The sequence below is a fragment of the Gavia stellata genome, chromosome 15 (genome assembly GCF_030936135.1).
Source record: "Gavia stellata isolate bGavSte3 chromosome 15, bGavSte3.hap2, whole genome shotgun sequence".
NCBI lineage: Eukaryota > Metazoa > Chordata > Aves > Gaviiformes > Gaviidae > Gavia > Gavia stellata.
In genome coordinates this window covers 17,046,194-17,066,237 of record NC_082608.1, presented here as the reverse complement: position 1 = coordinate 17,066,237, position 20,044 = coordinate 17,046,194, and the positions used below count along the sequence as shown (strand labels likewise).

Sequence of the window (20,044 nt, the reverse complement as noted above, 5' to 3'; positions counted from 1 at the left end):
TTATTTTACAGTGCTCTTTTTTCTATGTACATAGAAATCAACAATGTGCTGCAACATTATACTTAGTAGTGGCAAGACCGACTTAAGGAAACCTGTTATTATAGGCAAGATCAGTTTATTACTTATAAATCCTCACAAACATTTTAATTGAAATGAGCAGTGGACTTTCACTGACCTTGGCTGTATGCGAGACCTTCATAGCAAATTAAGCTGGTGAAAAGTGTGTGTGTGGGAAGCCAAGAAGGGAGGGATGGTAACAAGACAATTTCCATTTGTAAAGCCAACAAATAAACTATATTAGATTTAGGGATTTGTTTTATGGCAGGGGAAAAAAAAACCCTAGCAAATGATGAGACATGAAATTACATCTGATGAAATTATCAAATAGTAATATTGTATTTATTAAAGTATTATCAGCTATAATCCAACTTTGGGATGATATCTGAGGTTGGCATTTTAGGACCTGCTTTCATAGCATATAGAAATGTTACAAACTTCCCAGAAACTGATTCCTGTGCTCATAAAATTTCTCTTCCAGTTTGTGTTACCGCTTCAAGATTCATAAACTGAGTTACAGTTATAAATGAATCTAACTCATATTACATTTGAAAAAATAAATGTGCACTAAAAGTAATTAAAGCATGTTGGTTCATGAATAATACACCATTTTACTACTATTTGCAGAGTATAATGAGACAAGCTACTAAATTGACAATGAATGCTCTATTATGTGATTGCCAACTGTTTTATAAGATATTGAACAGATTCATTTATTCTATCATCATGTGCATTATCAAGCTATTGCTTTTTAATAAATTAATTTCTCCTATGTCTCCAGAGCCTTACTTTGAAATCTGGCTGAAGGCATAAATTAAATTAATTTTGTGGTCTGAGTTTAACTACCAGTGCTGGGTGACTTAAAATACCACGTCGCAGTTGGCAGCCGCCGCAGAAGGGGATTTCTGCCGGGTGGCCGCAGCAGCGGCACGCTGGCCCCGGTGGAGGGGCTTAATTGCGACGGCGAAGGATGCCTTTTAATAGCCAGCTGACAGATACAGTTGCCCCTGCAGTATAGGGTTCTCTGACAGCTCTGGTTTATCAGGGGCGCTGGGTGCCAGTCATCCCCCTTCCCCTGCCCTTCACCCCCGCCCACTACCACGCCGTAAATTGACCCTTTAATTGTTTAGCAGCCTAAACCTGGTGACACTGTTCATTGACTGTAAAGCAGCACTTAATCCCTGGTTGGGTGACAGGGTCATTAGGAAAGTAATGTGATTGCGGGGAAGAATCTCCAATCTCGGCTGTGCACTGTGTTGGAGGAGAGGATTATCGGTGAGCCCTCAGCTGGGGCTGAAACAACACATAACATCCATACAGCCCCGATGCTGCAGAGCCATTTCGCTCGATGGTAAACAACTTCTAATTGCGGCTGTTGACAGGACTCACCCTGTTATAACTAACCTTGCTGCAATGTTATTATTTCTGAAGGGAGCCTTTCTCCATATTTTTAACAATAAGTCTGACAGGTGTCATATTAAAAACAGGGCTTAATTCTAATGCAACTATTCCCACCCGCCCTTCTCTTTTCATTTTTGTGCCTCTGTAATGCATGAATTTCTCCTGCTCATAAAGATTAAAGGAACAGCTTTGCTGGAAGGAAAATACTTCTGGTTTGTTTGTAGTCCAGGTACACTTGAGATGGTCTCAGTACCGGCTCCCTTTCTCCTCTCTTCTCCAGCCACACCGGCTCAATGCTGGGAGGGAAAGAGAGGGAGAGAAATAAAGCCTTCGCTGGGATGAGAGGTAATTCAGGATCCATTGAAGTGAAATTTCAGGCTTCTTTTGAACTGTGACCCACGGCCGCCGGCCGGGCGCTCCGTGGGCTGCGCAGCCTGTGATGCATTGCTGACTGCTGTCCACCAGAGACCGAGCCCAGGCCAGCAGTTCACTTACAAGTTTACACTGGATTTAAGTCAAAATGCTAAAACGCTGGTGTTCAATCACTGCTAACTGTGTGCTCGGCAGACAGCTCCCAGCAGACTCTGGGCTTGTAAAATCCAATACGCCACATAAAGTAAGGGTTTATGGAGGTGCGAGGGGTTCAGAAGACTTTTTTTTTTCCCCCCTTCCCTCCTGCTTGGTTTCTTGTGATGCTGGTTTTCAGGTGCTGGGACGGCTTCAGCTGCATCCCGCGCATAAACCAGGCAGCAGCAGCAGAAAGCCCAGAGGGCTGCATACAGAAAGGTGCTACCCGTTTCTCTAACCTTTCCCCATCTCTCCTGCCCTTCCTCTCAGGCTGCCTTCAAAAGGCAAAGTCCATCTTAAGGCCATTAGTTACGTGCTGATGTGATGATCAGAGTCGGGACCGGCATGGCTACCATGCACTTGCTCTCTGTCTCCTCCCTTTGCAAAAAGCTTACACGTTTCACGCCTGCGAGCATCACACGCGTTTCTCAATCCCCACTAAGAACATTACAGAGCTGCTCAAACTGCTGCTGTTCAAGGATAATGCCAGCTCAAGGAAAAGGGTGCCTGATTTGCCAGGAGGGATCGTGTAAATCCAGTGTACAAAGCCCCTAATTTAGACTGTGCTCGCATATCCACAGGCGCTGCACCAGACCTGCGTAGGGTTTCCGTATGAACAATGCGCATGGTGCAGAATTCATTCCCAAAGTGTTGGCTAATGTTCAGTTTTTATAACAGTTCTTTCAAAGAAGTGGAGATAACCAGCCAAAATAGTCTCACCAGGCATTTGGTGATCTGTTCTGTACCCCTTAAGGTAGACGATTTTCTGGGACTCAAAAAAAAAATATATTGTTTCTTCCTCTTTCTTTTTTTTTGCATAAGCAACTGCCCAGCAAATTGATAAGAGCCCTTTTTAATTAGACAGTGAAGTTGTATGGGTAATGTTCCATATAAAAGGTCTATAAAACACTGCAGAATTAATAAAATGACTGCTTCTCATTTAATTCAGGTCATCCAAAGGGATCCGTATGTCTTGCTTTGGTCTGTTTGTAGTACTTCTCTCCACCACCCAGCCATGAATTGATTAAAATCACATTCCTCACTTAAAACTGGAGCCCAGTTGGTAAGAGATACTGGATAGTAATTAAGGGCTGTGCACAGACACATGAACCCCCATAAAAAAAAAAAAACCAAAAGGAATCATTGTGCATCGCTTGGATTATATGCAAACACAGCTCATGTTGACAGCTACCTCTGGATGACTCCATCAGTACGCACTTTATCTCCAGCTGTCCAAGTAATTTTCCCAGGATTTCGCCCCTCTTTTTCACTCCTCTCCACACAGATGGATTAGAGCAACAAACGGTTTACATGCTGCACATCATTAGCTATCCTCCCTCACTACCCAGCAGATAACAACTGGGCTCTATCATCAGGACATTCATAACACCTTGACACTTTTACAACTATGCTGTTCTCTGCCAGAGCAATCTTCTTTTAAAGCATGAAGCTAATTCACGAAACGCCCATTGGAAAGTACTCTGCAAATGCAACAGGGGTGGGGGAGAGAACAAAAAGCGCAGCCCAGAAAAGGCATCTAGTAAATAACAAAAAAAAATCTAGAGAAAAGCAGCACGTTCTTTCTCTCCAAGATACTTCTCTGTTTTCCTGTTGCCTCTGTCCCATGGTGAAGGACGTCAACAAACAGCCACGCATCTGTCTGCCGTATTTCAATGCTTCCATCACTGTGTCATCCAGGCACCTTCAGTGCCTGGCGTCAGCGCGGCTCTCTGCGATTGCTGGCTGGAGCAGGCAGGCGGTTCGGCTGCGAGGGTCCCCGTTCGGGTGCTGTGCTCCTGGCGATGGCTTGGCTGCTAAGGTTTCGCTAAGGGACCTCTTTGCAAAGGGACCGGTTGAAGGCTTCAGTCAGTAGTGTGTTTACTGTTGGGTGTTACCAACAGCTATTCTGGTTTTCCTAAACTGCCTCCAGTGTCAGGGCATCTTGACTCTAAAAGATTTGTTAATAAAACAATGTATTCCCTGCGTAGGTTGGGATCCTGCTTCAGAGACCATGCATGCTCAGGCATGGGCTTACACCTAGAATAAAATAGAAGCCTACATCTGCCACTGCGGATGGAAAGAAATACATTTTAGCAGCATTTTCCAAGCTTCTCAGCATGCCCCCCTGCCACCCCAACCATACATTTTAATGTATAGTACACGCTTGTTTAAAAAAGAAATACGTAAGGAGAAAGAGTAATTACCGTAGCTTAAATTCAGCCTGATAAGAAGGGCTTGCACTGTCTGAGCAGCTGTTCCACTGCCATTCAGATTATGGAAATATAATCCTAGAGAACCTTGTCAAGATAAATACAGAGCATGAAATGTATAGGCAATTTTTCCCCAGCCACATATAATGATCAATTGGAAAGCCACAAGTGATACCAAAGGACAAAATAAGATCTGTCTAGACTTTCTCACTTACAAGATATTGATCATTCCAATGGTAAACTGGTTAGTATAAGGGTGTTTGGCTTGAAAGGTCATGAGCGTAACACCTGACAAGGAGTTATTCAACCTTGATATAAGTCAAATTATTGCAGTGTTGCTGGAAAGACTTTCTCTAATAAAAATCCCTACCTGGTCTGAGAATATCTGAAATTTGTCTTACAGATGTCAAAAGAAAAAGCGGGAGGGAAAAAAAAAAAGTCGAGACATGACATGGGTTTCTGTTGGTTCACCTCTATCTAGTTTTGCAAGTAGAGGTCCCAGCAGTCAGGGACTTTCGGGGCAGACCATGGGCAACACCTGCTGCACGGACAGCAGTGGAAGCTGTCACTGATTGAAATGGCACCTCCATTCCCCTAAGAGCTTCTGGTGGCTCTTCATTCCTAGCAAGGGAGCTTGCTCACTCACCTACTTGGACTTGACAGACCCAGGGCACCCATGCAGACAGGGGCAGAAAAACCCATTAAAATGGGAAATGCTGACTTTGGAAGGAAAGCAGAGGGGAAAGGGTCAAGCAATGCCCTTTAGCATGTGGGTGGGAAATGCTCTGTGGCATCATCATCTAATGCCTCCCCTTCAGAAAGCCCCACGGGGCTTGAGCAGTGCGTCAGAGACACCGTCCTTACCCAGCCTCTGCCTTTTTTATGGGGATAACTAGCAAGTGCCTATTAGGAGAGTTAGGAGCTTGATGTAAGTTTGCTGGGTCTTTTCCAAGAACTATAAATACCTGATCTATTTTGCTTTATTCAGTTCTTTTTGTTTTGCTGATATGATACTAGTTAAGGTTAATGGGGTTTGCTTTAATATTAGACACAGGATCACTTAACTATCTTTAAGGAACACTGGAGTCAATGCATTGTGGAGCAATTCACACAGACGTTGCCTCAGGTAAATCAACTGGAAAAATGTAAGCCAGTCAAATAAATAAATCTGACTGGCTGTAAACGTGCCAAATTTTACACCAAAATACATTTAAAAGCCAACGACTTAGGCACATCTAGGATATTAAAATGGAGGGTTTGGAGTCTGTTTCTTTTCAATTGCTTTTCCTTTTTAATGTCCCCTGTACATCCCTCCAGTGCTGAAACCAAGCTGAGAGTACAAGAAAAATTATTTTCACAAGTGTTTCTAATAGAAGCAAATGCTCTGCAGCTTTGTGCCATTTTTTTATTTGGAATGAAAACGATAAAAAAAAAAAAGCTTTTCTATGCTTGGCTATCTCAACACAGGAGAATGAGCCACAAAGAGGAGGACAGAGAGAGGGAGAGAAAAGAAGGAGAGAAAGAAAGAGAAAGAGTGAAAGACAGACAAAGAACAAAAGAAAGAAAAAGTAAGAAAGAAAGAAACAGAAAAAGAGAAAATAATTTTATCTCAGTTGGAGAAAATAGTGACAGTGAAATTCTAGACAGGGTAATACACTCGTGTCAATACATATTTATTAACCAGAAATAGGAACCAGAGGAACCCAACCAACTCAATGAAGTTTGGGGGGTAGCTTACTTCATATTAATGCAAAACCATGCTAACGTTAAAAATGTTTTTACCTTGTAACACTGAAATAGTAAGCCCTGTACAGAGGAAAAACACCTCACAGATATTCTTTGAAGGAAGGCAAGCAATCTCTTTAAGTACTGAATTCTCATAAAAGCATGCAATATTTCAGCATTAAGGAATTACAGCGTGTTCATTATCGGTTATTAATGTTTGCCTAAATGGAGCATAAGGTCCAGGCCTTCGGGGGAATGCAGAGCTCCCAGCATTGCTTAATTACTGCCTCTTCTTAACGCAGCAACGCCAAGCTCTGATGCAAAGCTCTGCTGTCATAGACCGGCTGTATTATTTTATAAGAGTAATTCTGTTTGGTTGTGAAAAAGAAAAAAAATGCACTTGAGAAGGTTGTTGCACAGGTGACAGAAGTTCATCAGTTTTCCTCCCCAGATAAACTCCAGACAATACAAGGAATTTTACTGTAACCATCACCTCAACTTGCAAACACTTAGACCCACGCTACTACAGTTTTCAGACATTACACTATAACCAGCATCTGGCACAGACTGGACAAAACTTCTAAGAGACAAGAACGAACTTTTTTTCCCTTTTTTTTTTTTTTTTTGGGGGGGGGGGGGGGGGGTGGTGGGGGTGGTGGGTAGTGGTCCAGAAAGGCTGAAAAGAGGTGTTGCTCTTTCTGGAATAGCCTCTTTTATTTCTTTATTCCACCAAATGTTTTAGTGCAGGAGGCAAGGTCATTAGGATATGCTGGCCTTGGGGAAGGGACTTGCTGCAGATAGTAGAGGAAGACGCATGGGCAGGATTGCTTATTTACTAAAGGCTGTTGCTACATAGGTGGTGTAGCAGGTATAAGCAAGGCCATATATTCTTTACTACTGCTTTAGGAAAGACTGAGCCGTCAGGTGAGGAAGTGGCCAAATAGCGCACGGCTGAGGCTGCACTTGAGCAGAAGCTTGAAGGCTGCCAAGGGCTTTGGGAAAAAGAAAAAGCCCTCGTTTTCTCTGCATAAAGCCAGCTCAGCTAATTCACCCTCGATCTGAGGGCAGTGGCTCCCAGGTTCCCCCTGTCTACTCGGAAGAAATTTAATTTCACAGATAGAGACTTGCAGAGATTTCAACCCTTATGTGCATAGGAGGCCGAACTCAACCTGCCTAAGAAGAGCTTGCATTAAACTAGAATTAGCTGTAAACTCAAGAAAATAAAGAGTCAAACTAAATTGTAATATATAACTATAAGGTATAGCTGTTACACTGTAATATCATAATTCCTTACATAAGTGTGGTGGGTTTTTTGATGGGAGGATGCTATGGCTACTTCTGCCAGGTGAATGCGTGCCTTGACTTTAACACCTATTCAATTCAACAGCTAATCAAATGCATTATGATTTCAGACAAGAAAAATCATGGAAGGCAGACTGTTAGCAATAAATCATAAATAATAAGGGAGTCAAATAAGCTTCTATTAACAACGTGTCCTTCTATTTATTTGTTTATATTCTGTCTACAGAAAATGTGATGCTGGACTGGGGATGGCTTAGGACAACCTTCTGGTGTGAAGACAGCTACAAAGCACAAAATACTAAAAATGAACTCAGAAAGAAACAAGAAAAAAACAGCGTTTTCTTGGCATCAACAAGAAGCTCTTTATTTTTCCTCAAGTTTTCTTTTCTAAAAAAAAAAAAGGAACTAAGACATTTGCAGAAATGAGACAAACTTTCTCTTCAGGTGACAATATTCAAGTAAGCATGTTGTTCTATTGAATTTAAATTGAAAGGAAAAAAAAGAGAGATTTGAAATGGGATACAGTATCAGGAGAACTGAGAAACTGTGAACTTTGAAAGAAAAAAACCCTCTTTAAAACTGTGAACTGAGAAATGGATGGAAATACCATTTAAACCCCTGATTACACCCTGTTTGTTCTTAAGGAGACAACATCATCTTTGCCAGCTCGACGATATCTAGGGAATGGTTTACAACATATCTTTTATTATAATCTTGTAAGAAAAAAACAGAAATATTTAATTAGCTGTGACTTTACCATTTCTGTTCAGATGTCTTATTGCACCTTCTTTTTCTAGACAGTGCAGATGTATATGCAGCCAGCAGTCAAGGGCAGGAAAGATTTCTTTCCTTAATAATATTTTTATTTGCCACACCCAATAAAATCCTTGTAGGGAAAAAGAATCAACACAACTACCATCTCCCGATCAATATCTAAAGCCTAACAGACAGTAATTATCAAAATAAAGAGGAAATCCCATATCGGGCTACGTACCTACCCATTAATCAAAACAACAGAAAATATCTGCAGCATTGCTTTTCTGAAACAAGACAAAAGATGCCTCCTTGGGTTACACTTTGAACAGGCTATAATCAAAAGAAAGAGAACCAAGACTAACTAAGCCCCAGGAAGCCGCATTGTCCCTTTAACCCGCAGTATTCCCTATTTCCCATTAGTACTTAACATTTTTCACTATGTTGTGACTGCTATTATTTCATTTAACACTGGTTAATCTGTATCTGAGGTATATGGAAACCCTCTAGATGATAAGATTGGACAGGTTCCAGTGTTGGCAGTTTTCGAGCGTGCACACACTCGGTGTGTTTTGATCCTTCCAGGAGCTCCCTGTTACTTGGACTGCCTGCCAATTCGTTCTTGGATCAGCCTCTCGCTCAGCTCCCACAGGGCTGCGGCCGTCGCGTCGCCCTGCGCCTCCTGCGACGGCAGGCAGCGGCAGCAGTTGTTGAAGTACATCCCTCCCAGGCCCTCCAGCTCCGCAGCCGTGGCGCAGTAGACAGTTGTGGCAGCTCCTTGTTGCTGGAATGTAAAAAAAAAAAAAAAAAAAGAGAAAAACACCTGTAAAAATATATATAGGTATTTTATCGTTGTGATTTTGACTGCTGTCCTTTGAAGCTGTGCGTCTCATGAAAGCATTGGAGAAAAGCATCGCGGCTGACAGGGTAACCCACCCGGTGACAGGACTGCTAAAGGTGCCGAAGGTGCTGCCTGCCTGCCGGCCACTTATTTACAGAACACCTTCGAGCGAGGACTTATTTTTTTCTTTTCTTTTCCTTTCCTCTTAGAGCAAAAGAAAAGAAAAAGACAATCCTGAACCCCAGCCCCGGTCTCGGGTCTTTCGCCCCTTTTCAGTAAAACCTTGGATCGGCGGCAGGGAGAGCCTGGCCTCGCGCAGAGGGGCAGGGTCTGCCCAGCCCGTGTTTGAAACCACAAAAGTTGAGCCAGGTTTAAAAACAGCACCTCGGAACTTTCTGGTTTCCCTTTGCAACACAGAAAACAGCGTGCACCTTGGGCACCCCCGCTTCCCAATCCTGACCAGCAACGCCGGCTGAAGCATACATGTATTTTGTTTGTTTGGGTTTTTAAACCTCTTGTACAAACTTAACCTGGGCACTCCAATTAAGACCTATCATGTAAAGTGCAATCGGGAGTGGTGCCAAACCTGCCCATATATCTTTGATCAACAGTTTCACTGTGGCAGTTGTCACTGCTGCCTTGTAAGAATGTTTATCTGCCGCAGGCAGAGAGGGGTTCTGATTTTGCAGAGACGCGAGGCTTTCTAGTGGTTTTTTTTGTTCTGTAACAACCATTTCTCATGTCTTATAATGCTTTAAGAAATGGAGCAGGTGGATTAGAGGCTTTTGTGGATCAGGGTTTCTTTTTCTTTTAAATACCAAGTGAACTTATGTTCAAACAGGAAGAATGGGTTTCTCTGAATTTCTCTAACAGAAACCTGGGGATGGAGGCCACGGAGGGGCCAAGCACCCCTGCACCGGCGACGCGCTACTCCCTGGCAGAGATTAAAAGTGCAGCGCCAGAATAGCTGTAAAGAGGCCAAGAAGCTAGTTTGCTTTGTAAACTGTCATTAAAAATAATAGGTGAGAGCACATAGCAAGACACAACACTAATTTAAAACCAATACAGTTTATCTGGCATCTTATGATTATTTATACACATCTTAGTCCTTTCTGTGGTAACTAATTATGAACTGATAGGAATCAGAATAAAGAAGCTGCCAAGTATGATTGAAAAAGTAAACGAAGAGAAAATAGATGTTGCCACATTAGGATAATTTAATGGGGAAAGAGAATAGGCTTCAATCTCTTGTGATTTTCCTCCAGGTCTTTTTTTCTGGCCTTTCATTGTCACAACCAAGGAAACTCAGGGTGCTGTTAGGTAGTTAACCTGCAAGAGACCTCTACTTTACATTCTCATTCTTCAAGGGCAGCAAGCAGTCTAAAAAGCCCCAATACTCCTTAAATGAGGTGTCTCCATTTTGTAACTGCAAAGAAAGGCATATTTGTTTGCAAGACATGCATTTTTCTCAGAAGATGGGATTAAACTGATAATGATGACTCCACAGCTTAGAAATTATCTCCCATCACAAGGTAAACCAAAACTGTCTGTATTAAGTATTTTGAAAGGGATATATTTATCAATAGACCAAAATATTTTTAAAGTTAGTATAATACATAGTAATCCTCATATTAAGCCAATAATTTTTTTAAAAAAGAGAAAGTAACGTAAAAGCAGTAGCAGAAATGCAAGAGAGTTCTACCAAAAGTAATATTAATAGAGAACAATAAAATTCCTATGCTCATTTGAACTATGCTATAAAGCTCCACAGCACAGGTATGATCGCCGTATTCAGCTGTTTAGAATGATTCAAAGCCTCTGAAGAGTATTACTAGTTTTTTGCAAGCAGTTCAACTGGACTTTTATTAGAAAGGTAAAATTAGACTAAATTGCTCAACGCAGAGTGAGAGCCCTTAAGCTATTGCTGAAAAGCATCCGTCCAGCCAAGCTAAACTCAGGCTAGCTCTAATAGAATTCAGCTAATTCATAAAATGGAAGTTTATCAGAGCAGTTTAAAATCCAAACCAAACAATAAATTATCTTTTCAAATGAGTCAAATTTGACGACTTTTAAACAAAATTCTCCTCAGGCAGAAAAATGCCCTACAGTCTAACAGCAGTGCTTTATACCTTGAACATTGACACAACCGAGACTCCAAAAGAAGAGAATAGTTTTCCCTGTGTGAGCATAGGATATTTACTTTAAGTGATAAAAGATTATGTGGCTGGAAGCCCAAAGCACTTTATCACGTAATGCATCCAGTGTTTCACTGAGAACTGGATGTAAGCAATGTGCCATTTGCTTTTTGGCAATGTATATCTTTACTTCTTTCTAAATGTTTCAATCGTGTTGGCTGTTTTGGAAGAAAAAAGTTCAATGGTTCTATCATTGAAAGAAAAGTACCTTTCTTACTACTTAAGAGAAATGCAGTCATATTTATCCCTTCATCGACAGAGGGTAAAGCTTTAATATCTCAGAATAATCAACAAACATGAACTCATCAAGTGTAGGAGCTACCTTCAGACGGCAAAACTACAAACCAGAAGGTAAATCCCAGATTCTCAAAGCCGTTTGCTTTGGCGAATGTGAGCTAGTTGCATTCAGACACTTGGGGATGTGCCTAAGTGACTTGCCCAAGGACAGAGGGGAACAAGAGTCACAGAATCACAGGAATCAAATCACACTTTGGGTTGGGAGGGGTGTCAGGAGGTCTCTAGCCCAACCTCCTGCCCAAAGCGGGATGCCTAGGAGCCCTGTATATGCCATGCTGAACAGGGAGGTCCTCAAGGGACAAATTCCTCCTTTGCATCTACGACTCAGATTCTACAAACCTCTGGGAAGAGCCAGAGCTGCAGATAACTGCAAAATGCCTGCGCTGCCAGCCATGCCTAGCCAGGCTGAGAAACCACTTAGTTTCTCAGTAAATATTGTTTATCCCTCATGAACACAGTCTTTTGAATGACATCTTTATATGTTGGTCCTTATGACAGTTTAATAACAAGTTTTAATTTTTTGCTCATCAGCTTTCCTGTTCACATATTATCAGCATACGACAGCAGAGGATGTTAGGGAATCTAATTAGTAAACAATTCCATACTGCTGATACAAGATGAAACATTCTTAAACCGATAAAAAGAGCACTTTAATCACTGTTGAATGACTTTCAATGCCAAGCAGTTTGTGCCATGTCAGAACATAATTTGAAGGAGATTAGAGTACTATATAAAAGAATTAATGTTAACAACTTCGTTAAAAAATGTCTTAAACAATGAGCCTGTCAGTTGTCACAGACTCTCCCTGATCTATTGTGATTAACACCCCCCCTCCCAATAATTTCAAATGATAAACAATACTAAAAGCGCTGGGCAACCTAAACATTTTTCTTTCCATACGTCTGTCTGTTGTACAGGGTGCTAATCACCAGAGCTGGGGGTCAGCCTTCTTTAACCTGCAACAAAGGCAGCGAGTTGCAATGATGAATACAGAGGATAAAGAATTTGTGAGAAGCCCAACTGAATCTTTAATCATGCCTCAATGCCATTTCCGATCCAGTCAAACATTTGAAAGCTGCTAGGCAAGCACCACACTATCAATCTTTCTAGCATACGTAAAATTACCCGGGAATCTTGTTTTGGATTAAGTTGAAGAGTGTCTTAGTAATAAGGGTTCATCATTCTCTTCCGCAAATCATTTGTCAGTTTTGTAATACAATCTTCAACTGCAGCAGAGCGGGATTTATACAGCAGTTGCTGTTTATTTATAGTTGAGGCTCAAAGATCTAAATTATCCATCCCTCCAAAATCCTTTGTTGAAATGAAAATACTAAGTAGCTACTAGTTCATAGGCATTTATTTCATAACTGCTAGCTGTCAATTTGTAACTGATGGCACTGAATACAAATTAATATTGAATATCTTAACAGTAAAAGAAAAGGGGTTCTTGATACACAGTATATGGTAAAACCCTCATTAATATATGCAATGCATCTGTTAGTATTCTAAGATACCATTTATGTTCCTGATAAGAAAACATATTACACAGTTAATGTTTAGTTTTCAGATTTGTCTGCTTTCAAATGTGTGTTTATTTTCCAAAATTAGATTCCTGTTCTGAAGCAGGTTTGCATATCAAGCATATAAATAATAGAAGCAATGCCATAACTTATCTGTATACTTATCAACTACAAATGAATAAGATCCACTCTGAACTCTGTTAAGGGCACACAGATAGCATTAAACATCACCTGCCAGTGAGATGGGATCAGCTGCTTTGAAAAGGAGGTTTTTATTTTCTTATGAAAAATTAAGGATAAAGGCCAGTTATCTTGGTAGCCTGAGGTCAAGTTTAGCACAGTGCATTTTAAAAGATGGCCAGTGGGAAGAGGTGAATTCAAAATGACATGAGAGGCAAGAATTTGTGACAAGGGCCAGATTCAAAGCAAGCAGCTCAAGTGAAATAAAAAGGCAAGTGCTTCCTTACAAGTCTTCAGGCTTTTCCTGTTATTCACCTCAGGACTATTAGACAAAGCCAACACATCCCTAACACAAAAATAGCAGATCTGCACAACAGCCCTGTGAACGTACCATTTATAGCGGAATAACTCATTACACAGCAGTGTGAAGATGAGGCAGTGTGAACATACTCCAGATCATGAAACCAGTGGGGTCTCCCAAACCTTCTTTGTGCCTCTGTAAAGCATCCCGAAGAGTTCAAATCCATTCTGCTAGAGAGGGAGAAACTCTCCACCAGCTAGCTTCAGCAATGGTCATTTCCTGATTTGATGTGAAATATAAGATCTCCTTGGAATAACAAACAAAACGATACGGAGCCTATTTCCACCATGATCAGTTCCAAACTGCCCAAGCCAAACTCCAAAGTTACAGCTGCAATTTTGTATTCCTCAAGCCCCATCTTCACCTGGTGTAAGTCAGCCCAGGTCTGTTGCCTTCTCTGAGGCCCCGCGGATTTGCAGTTGCTGAGGATCTGCTCCGTTGCTTGCTGCAAGCCTGGCGTTGATACGCAGGGCTGCAGGGACGTGCTGCCCGGCTGCTGGGGCACGTCCCCATCCAGCTGGCTGAGCTGGGCACAGGCTGCCCGCAGCGGGCTGGGGAGCCACTGCTCCAGACTGCGGCTCAGCAGCCGAGCTTCGGCTTACCTCCTGGAAGAAAACTGCCCTCTGAATGCATTTGTTCCCTTCTGGGATTGCTAGCAACCCCCAGCTGGGATTGTGGTGCAGTCTTCTCAAAATACACTTATTCCTTTCTCTGTAATGTTAAAATGTTTCAACAGATGAGTTGAATCGGTATTTTTGCCCATGCAAATGACACAGAGCGTGATGACCTCTTCAGAAAAACACTAGCAAGTTTGAAATCCTCATGTCCTCATTCAACCTTCAGGATTCCCCAGTATCTGAAGTGCTTTTAGGTGCAGTCTTAAGAGCTATTTGGTGGTATCAGCCCCAGCTGAACCCGCTTGTAGCTGGGGGAGCTACTTCTCAATGCCAGGTGGTATTCTGCTGTGTTTCCTACTGGGGTAGCTCAGAGCTGTGAGGGATAGTCACTTTTTGTACAAGGCAGTGAACAAGTTTTAGTCTCGCATGCGAGATGACAGAAGATGACTGTTCAGTTCCTGCTGCCGTCCTCTTACTCAGAGCAATCCCAGACGCACAGTTATCGTATGAGTGACACTGAGAATATGTATGTATTAGTCTCCTGTAAGAAAACAGGATTCCCTGATTGCTTTTTCAGCAAGGAAATACGAAGTTGAGACCTGCCTTTGCTCGTTTGGGTGAGTAGGATAAACTGAAATAATATCTGCCGCTAAAAAAATAAAACTTTGGAGCTGCCAAATATGATCTAAGAAACAAATCGGGCTCGGTTGACTTCAGGCCCCATCTCCACCCAAGTGCCAGCAGGAAAACGTGACCTGAACTGACTCTGTAATTATAGTCTTTTCAAAGGTCTCACCGAACCACATCTAAACCAGAGATTCTCAACCACCGCCCCTTCCCCCCCTCCACATTTAAACCAGCAAAGCATCTCTTAGAAGATAATACAACGGATAAACCAAAATCTATAAGGTGTGCTTTTTTTCCTCTGATGTATTCCTTTTTCAATTAATTCCCAACTACAAAGACTCAAAACTCATCAGCTTCTCTACTTGCAAAGCATAGTTGGTTTCAAGCTGTAACTTTTCTTAGCGTCATTAAGAATTTACACATTTACAGTATTCTTTACATACATTATAGAAGATAAGTGTGCTATGTACTTTGAGTAAGGAAACTGCAGCAGTTCACGAAAGAGGATTTGTTTTCAACTGCTGAGGCATTAAGACCTAGTCATTATTTCAACTATTCAGTATATGCAGCTATATTTAACTTACATTCTGGGTTTTAACTTTGCAAAAGAAAATGTGTCCATTGTAATAAATGTATTTTGATAATGCACCATGTTGTTTGTGTTATGCAACACCCCATATGTTCTCAATTATGGCAATGATAGTGCTTGAAAACTTCCAACCTTCAACATCCAATGTCAAACAGATTGTCTGCAATCATTCCACAGGAGAAAAAAAAAAAACCAATACAGGATGTCAAGTCAGGAGAACTGGGTTGGTATTCTGTTCTCAACTTCTACTTCCCTAGTGAACTTGGACAAGTCACTTCAACTCCATGTACCTCACTTTTCCCAGCTGTAAAAGCGGGAGAACCCACCTCACAGGGGTGTTGTGAGGACTAGTTCAGATTTATGGAGTGCTTTCACACTTATTGTTGAAAAGCACTGTGTAAGTATAAAGTGTTATATTATAAACCATTGTTAAAATGTGTAGAAGATGTAGAAGATGTAGAAGAAGGCTGGCAAAACAGCTGACAAAAATAATGCATATTATTCTCTACTGTATAAACTTAATTCTTTAACCTGTGAAGCTGTCTGCTACACCGGGCCCTATTCCAGTCTCTTCTCTCTCTCACCCTGTTTCTTTTTGCCCAGCTCACAGAGAACTTGGTAAAACTCTTATAGGCCAAAACACCATTGAATTATTCAAAAAATGAAGGCTTTAGAGGGAACCAGCCCCTGAAAGGGTGATCCATGGGTTCACCTCTCCTACCCTTTGCATATGCTAGAAAGAGCCATCGTGGCATACCAGGGGTGGGATTCAGTTGCCTAACATGGGTCTTAAGACATCTGAGCTGCATGCTCTACAGCTGTCCTTTGGAAGGGCACATATTTCCCATAGGTCCCGTACTGTATTTGCCAGCCCCTCACAGATATCTCAGACAAAACCATACAATGTTTAAGACAGCACCAGACCCCTATGTCCGTGCAACCCAATTGCTCGGACAATTGCGCTGGTTCCCAGAGGCAGCACCGTATTCCTTCCTTTTCCCAGTATCTTACTAAAGTCACAATCAGCTTCTGAAAATTGTTTCAAGCCTGACACAGAGTCATCTTAAGCTTCAAAAACCTTAATGAAGCATATGGCTTTACCCTGCTCAACCAGCAGTTCAACGGCAGGAGCAGCAGCACGCCCCGCAGGCTGCCCACCCTGGCCTTTTTACCACACCACATTTCCACCCAGGTCACTTCTGCATTTTCTTCTCCTGCCCGCTGAACTCTCATTCACTTTTAAGTGATTTACACTTTTAAGACATCATTGCTTCACTGAAGTGGCAGTTTTGAACACTGCATACAAATTGCTACGATCCGGTTTCCTTCTCTTTTCTTCTCGCAGGCTAGTATGGAGCAGTGGTGAGATACTGATACTCCCGCTCATTTCTGCATTTGGGAAAAAGCCCTGAGGAAAATTATCGATCTTCATTTCAGAGTGTAACGGGGTAAGGGTGCAATCAGGTTGACCATATTACGTTGCTGTCCATCGCTTGCTCCCTGCCCTATGGGCCAACACTGGCCAGTGGAGTGAGAAGCAGAGAGCATGTAAGAGACAGTGCTTGGGCATCACAGCAGCACTATCGGGAGCTGATCATACCTGAAAATCTCTCTCATTTGCTTTCTGAGATTTTACGATGTGCATTTTTATAAACATGAGCCCTATCATTGCTGGTTCGCCACTGTCAAAAATGGAAATCCTATGGAGGATATTGGAAATCCTCCTGAAACACATATCCTGCCAGCTGGGCGTGGATTCTTCCGGGCAAGGGTAATTTGAAGAGTTGGGCAAACAATTTTATTGTTGACAATAAACATATCCTGCCAAAAAGACAGATTAGATATGCTGCTGCAACTAAATCATCAGAATAGGGCTGGCTGGTGTTTGGACATACGTAGATGAGAATTCGTTTAAATCACTTCTGTTATTAACTTACGCTGACTTGAAATGTTTTATGTTTTTGCTGTACCTAACTTTAATTATATATATACTTTATATAAATGTATGTATACATACAGTACTGTATATGCTGTATATATTTACATAGCTTTTTAATACTAGTACTAGTCAAAATTTAGACTTTTTCATATGCAGTATTGCAAAGAATGTCATCACAATACTGACAGTTGGCTTCCTCCTTCATTGCACAGATAATTTTTTAGACTGACTTTCATTTTAGATATGAGTGAAAAAAACCCACACAACACACTGCTTTTTAAGCAAGTGACCTTTTGGGACAAATATTTAACAAGCTGTTTGTTTAGGTTTTAAAGACTGTTTTTCATCTGTTGATACACACACAGACACACACAATTCTGTAATACAATGCATTGAAAAACCACAGGGTGTTATGATGGGGACATATCATGGTAAGAAATTAACTACTAACTCTGTCTTCCAGAAACTAATTAAGGGAATGTATTTTGCAATAATACAGATCTAGCAAACAGGCCTCTAAAGTCTAGGCTTAGAGCTGTAAGCCAGGCACTCCTGTATTATGTATGTGTGATTTTCATAGATAGCCTGCTGTAAAGTGTGCCCTGTTAGTGCATCTTTCAGGCTCAAAGACACTGGCCTTGTTAATATTTCATTTAGTACATACTGTAGAGTCTCATTTATATTACTTCTATAATTAATGGTGATAGCTTAGGCACTGCCTTTACAAGGAGAGATCCCTGTATGTTGGTCGATGGATAATGAGAAACAATAGATATTTCATTCACCAGCAGCTTGTTGCTAGTTAGTAGGAAATTATCGTGTGTACTGTTGCTTTAATTGCCAGGGTAAATAATGCTGCCGCTGTGTTAGTGAACATTTTAAAGCACTTGATGCAAATAGACTAGAAACAAAACACAAAAAAAAAATTACCTTTATTATGCTATACCTTAGCATAGGGAGTTAAAAAGGTATGTCTTAAAACATTTGCGTTCTATCATGCAAATATATCTTAATATGCATGTGCTGACTATTCAACTACTGTATTTTAGGAAATACAATTATGCTGCCTTTCTCTTCTCCTATGTAGACTGTAAATAACTGTAGATCTTTCTCTTGTTTTCCTATGTAAATATATGTAAATACTAACAAGCTATGCATGCTGATATTCTAGGCAATTTCAGGTACTTTTATAATCTGAAGGCATGTACTTGAACTGGTTTGTTAAAAAAAAATCAACTCTCTCAAATCCTTTAAAGCTCAGTAGAAATTAAAGATTTCTTACTAGACTGGTTCCTTCAATCTCAGTTGCTTTTTTGTTTATTTTTTTCCCTGCTTTGTCAACGTTGTCTCCCAAGCCCCACCACCAAGGATGCATGCTCCAAGGCTGTTTCCTCCAAAGCGTGGAGTCCCATCTCAGGATGCGATTCACTCCCTGACCGAGGATGTGCACCATTTAGATTCAACACCATCCCCATTCGTAAAGCTCAACAGAGACTCGGAGAGGGGGGAAGTCTATCCCCTTTGCTCTGACCTCTCCTTCTGTTTAATGATGTTTTCTATTTCATTTTCTCAGCCCATAATCCATCCAGTAAGGATCTAATACCACTAGTGCCAGGACTGGGTTGGAGGGCAGATGCCGTCGCAGCCAAGATCAGTCCCCACGTCTTTGGCCGTGTCTGTGCTCTTCGGCTGTGCTGCAGTCCAGCTGCTCACTCAGACATGCTCCTCTGTTTGAACATACTCTTTATCTTTCTTTTCTAACATGCTTATGACTTTGACAGACTGTGAAAATTATTTGATAAATAGCTTGATAAATTTCCCCATCTCTTCTCTTCAGTGCTGTAGCACTGTTTGTGGGAGCCTTTCAATTGAAGGAGTGTGAACAAAAATGAAATTACCTAAGCTTATAAATCAAGTCACCTCCTGCATACAAATTTGGAGGCAAGGGTTCAGTTTAGCTCTCTTCTTCCTTCTTTTTTTGTTCATGTAATAAATGAAGATTCCTATGAGGAAAATGGTAAGAAGAAAAAAAGAGATGCATTTATCCCCCAGTACGGTAAGGGGAAAAAAAAAAAATCCCCTCTGCATTATCTATGGAAACTAAATGCAATGACAACTTTTTAATCGAAAGAAAACAGCTTTCATGTCTGGAAGATGCTTTTTCCAGAGTAGATGTATAAGAATAAACACATTAATTGACAGGATCTTCATGACTTTTTAAGTTCCTCAAACTTAGCTTGGTGTCTGGGGAAGATCTCTTTCCAGTCCTTGAAGACTCTTTTAAGATGAATGTTTAAAAAGCTGAGCTGACATGGGCATTATGTTCAAGTGCAAGCTGTACTATTCTTTAATAGAGGGCGTAGAAATGGTTCATAGGATTATTATCTTTCTACAGACAAAACCCATTACCTTCACACTAGGAGGGAAAAGCTAGTTTTTAACTTACATAAAACGGAATCAATTATCAATATCTTTCCATGGTTTCCCAGCTCTGCTGGAGAGCAGTCGCAGAGCTAAACACACACAGCCATTTGGCAAAAGGGCTCCTTCCTACGCTGGGCTTCTTGTTACACCTTTCATTTAATAAAATCACATCTGCAGAAGCAAAAATAAGCAGCAACGATTTGTATGCAGGGCTTCCACTCTGAATGTCACAAGAGGAGACAGGAATCGCATTTGCAGACTGATCGCCTGGCTACTTTTACTTTAGACTTTTTCCCAGTAAAAAAAGAACAAGCGAATAAAAAGCAGTCATCGATGCAAAGTCAAATGCAGTGGCAAACAGCAGTACAGGTCAGAGCATCCATACAGCGTGTTGTCCCTGGTGTGGAAGAAACGCGCTCCTCCAGCAACCTCTGCCATA

The 20,044-nt window shown here is 41.3% G+C and overlaps 1 protein-coding gene across 1 annotated transcript in view; it reads right to left on the bottom strand.

Annotated features, from left to right (window-relative positions):
• Positions 1-8,610: 8,610 nt before the first annotated feature.
• WWOX (WW domain containing oxidoreductase) overlaps positions 8,611-20,044 on the bottom strand; it is a 532,815-nt gene continuing 521,381 nt past the window's right edge. Inside the window, exon 9 of the mRNA XM_059825031.1 lies at positions 8,611-8,799. Coding sequence (XP_059681014.1) covers positions 8,611-8,799 — 189 coding nt within the window. The remainder of the gene's footprint in view (positions 8,800-20,044) is intronic.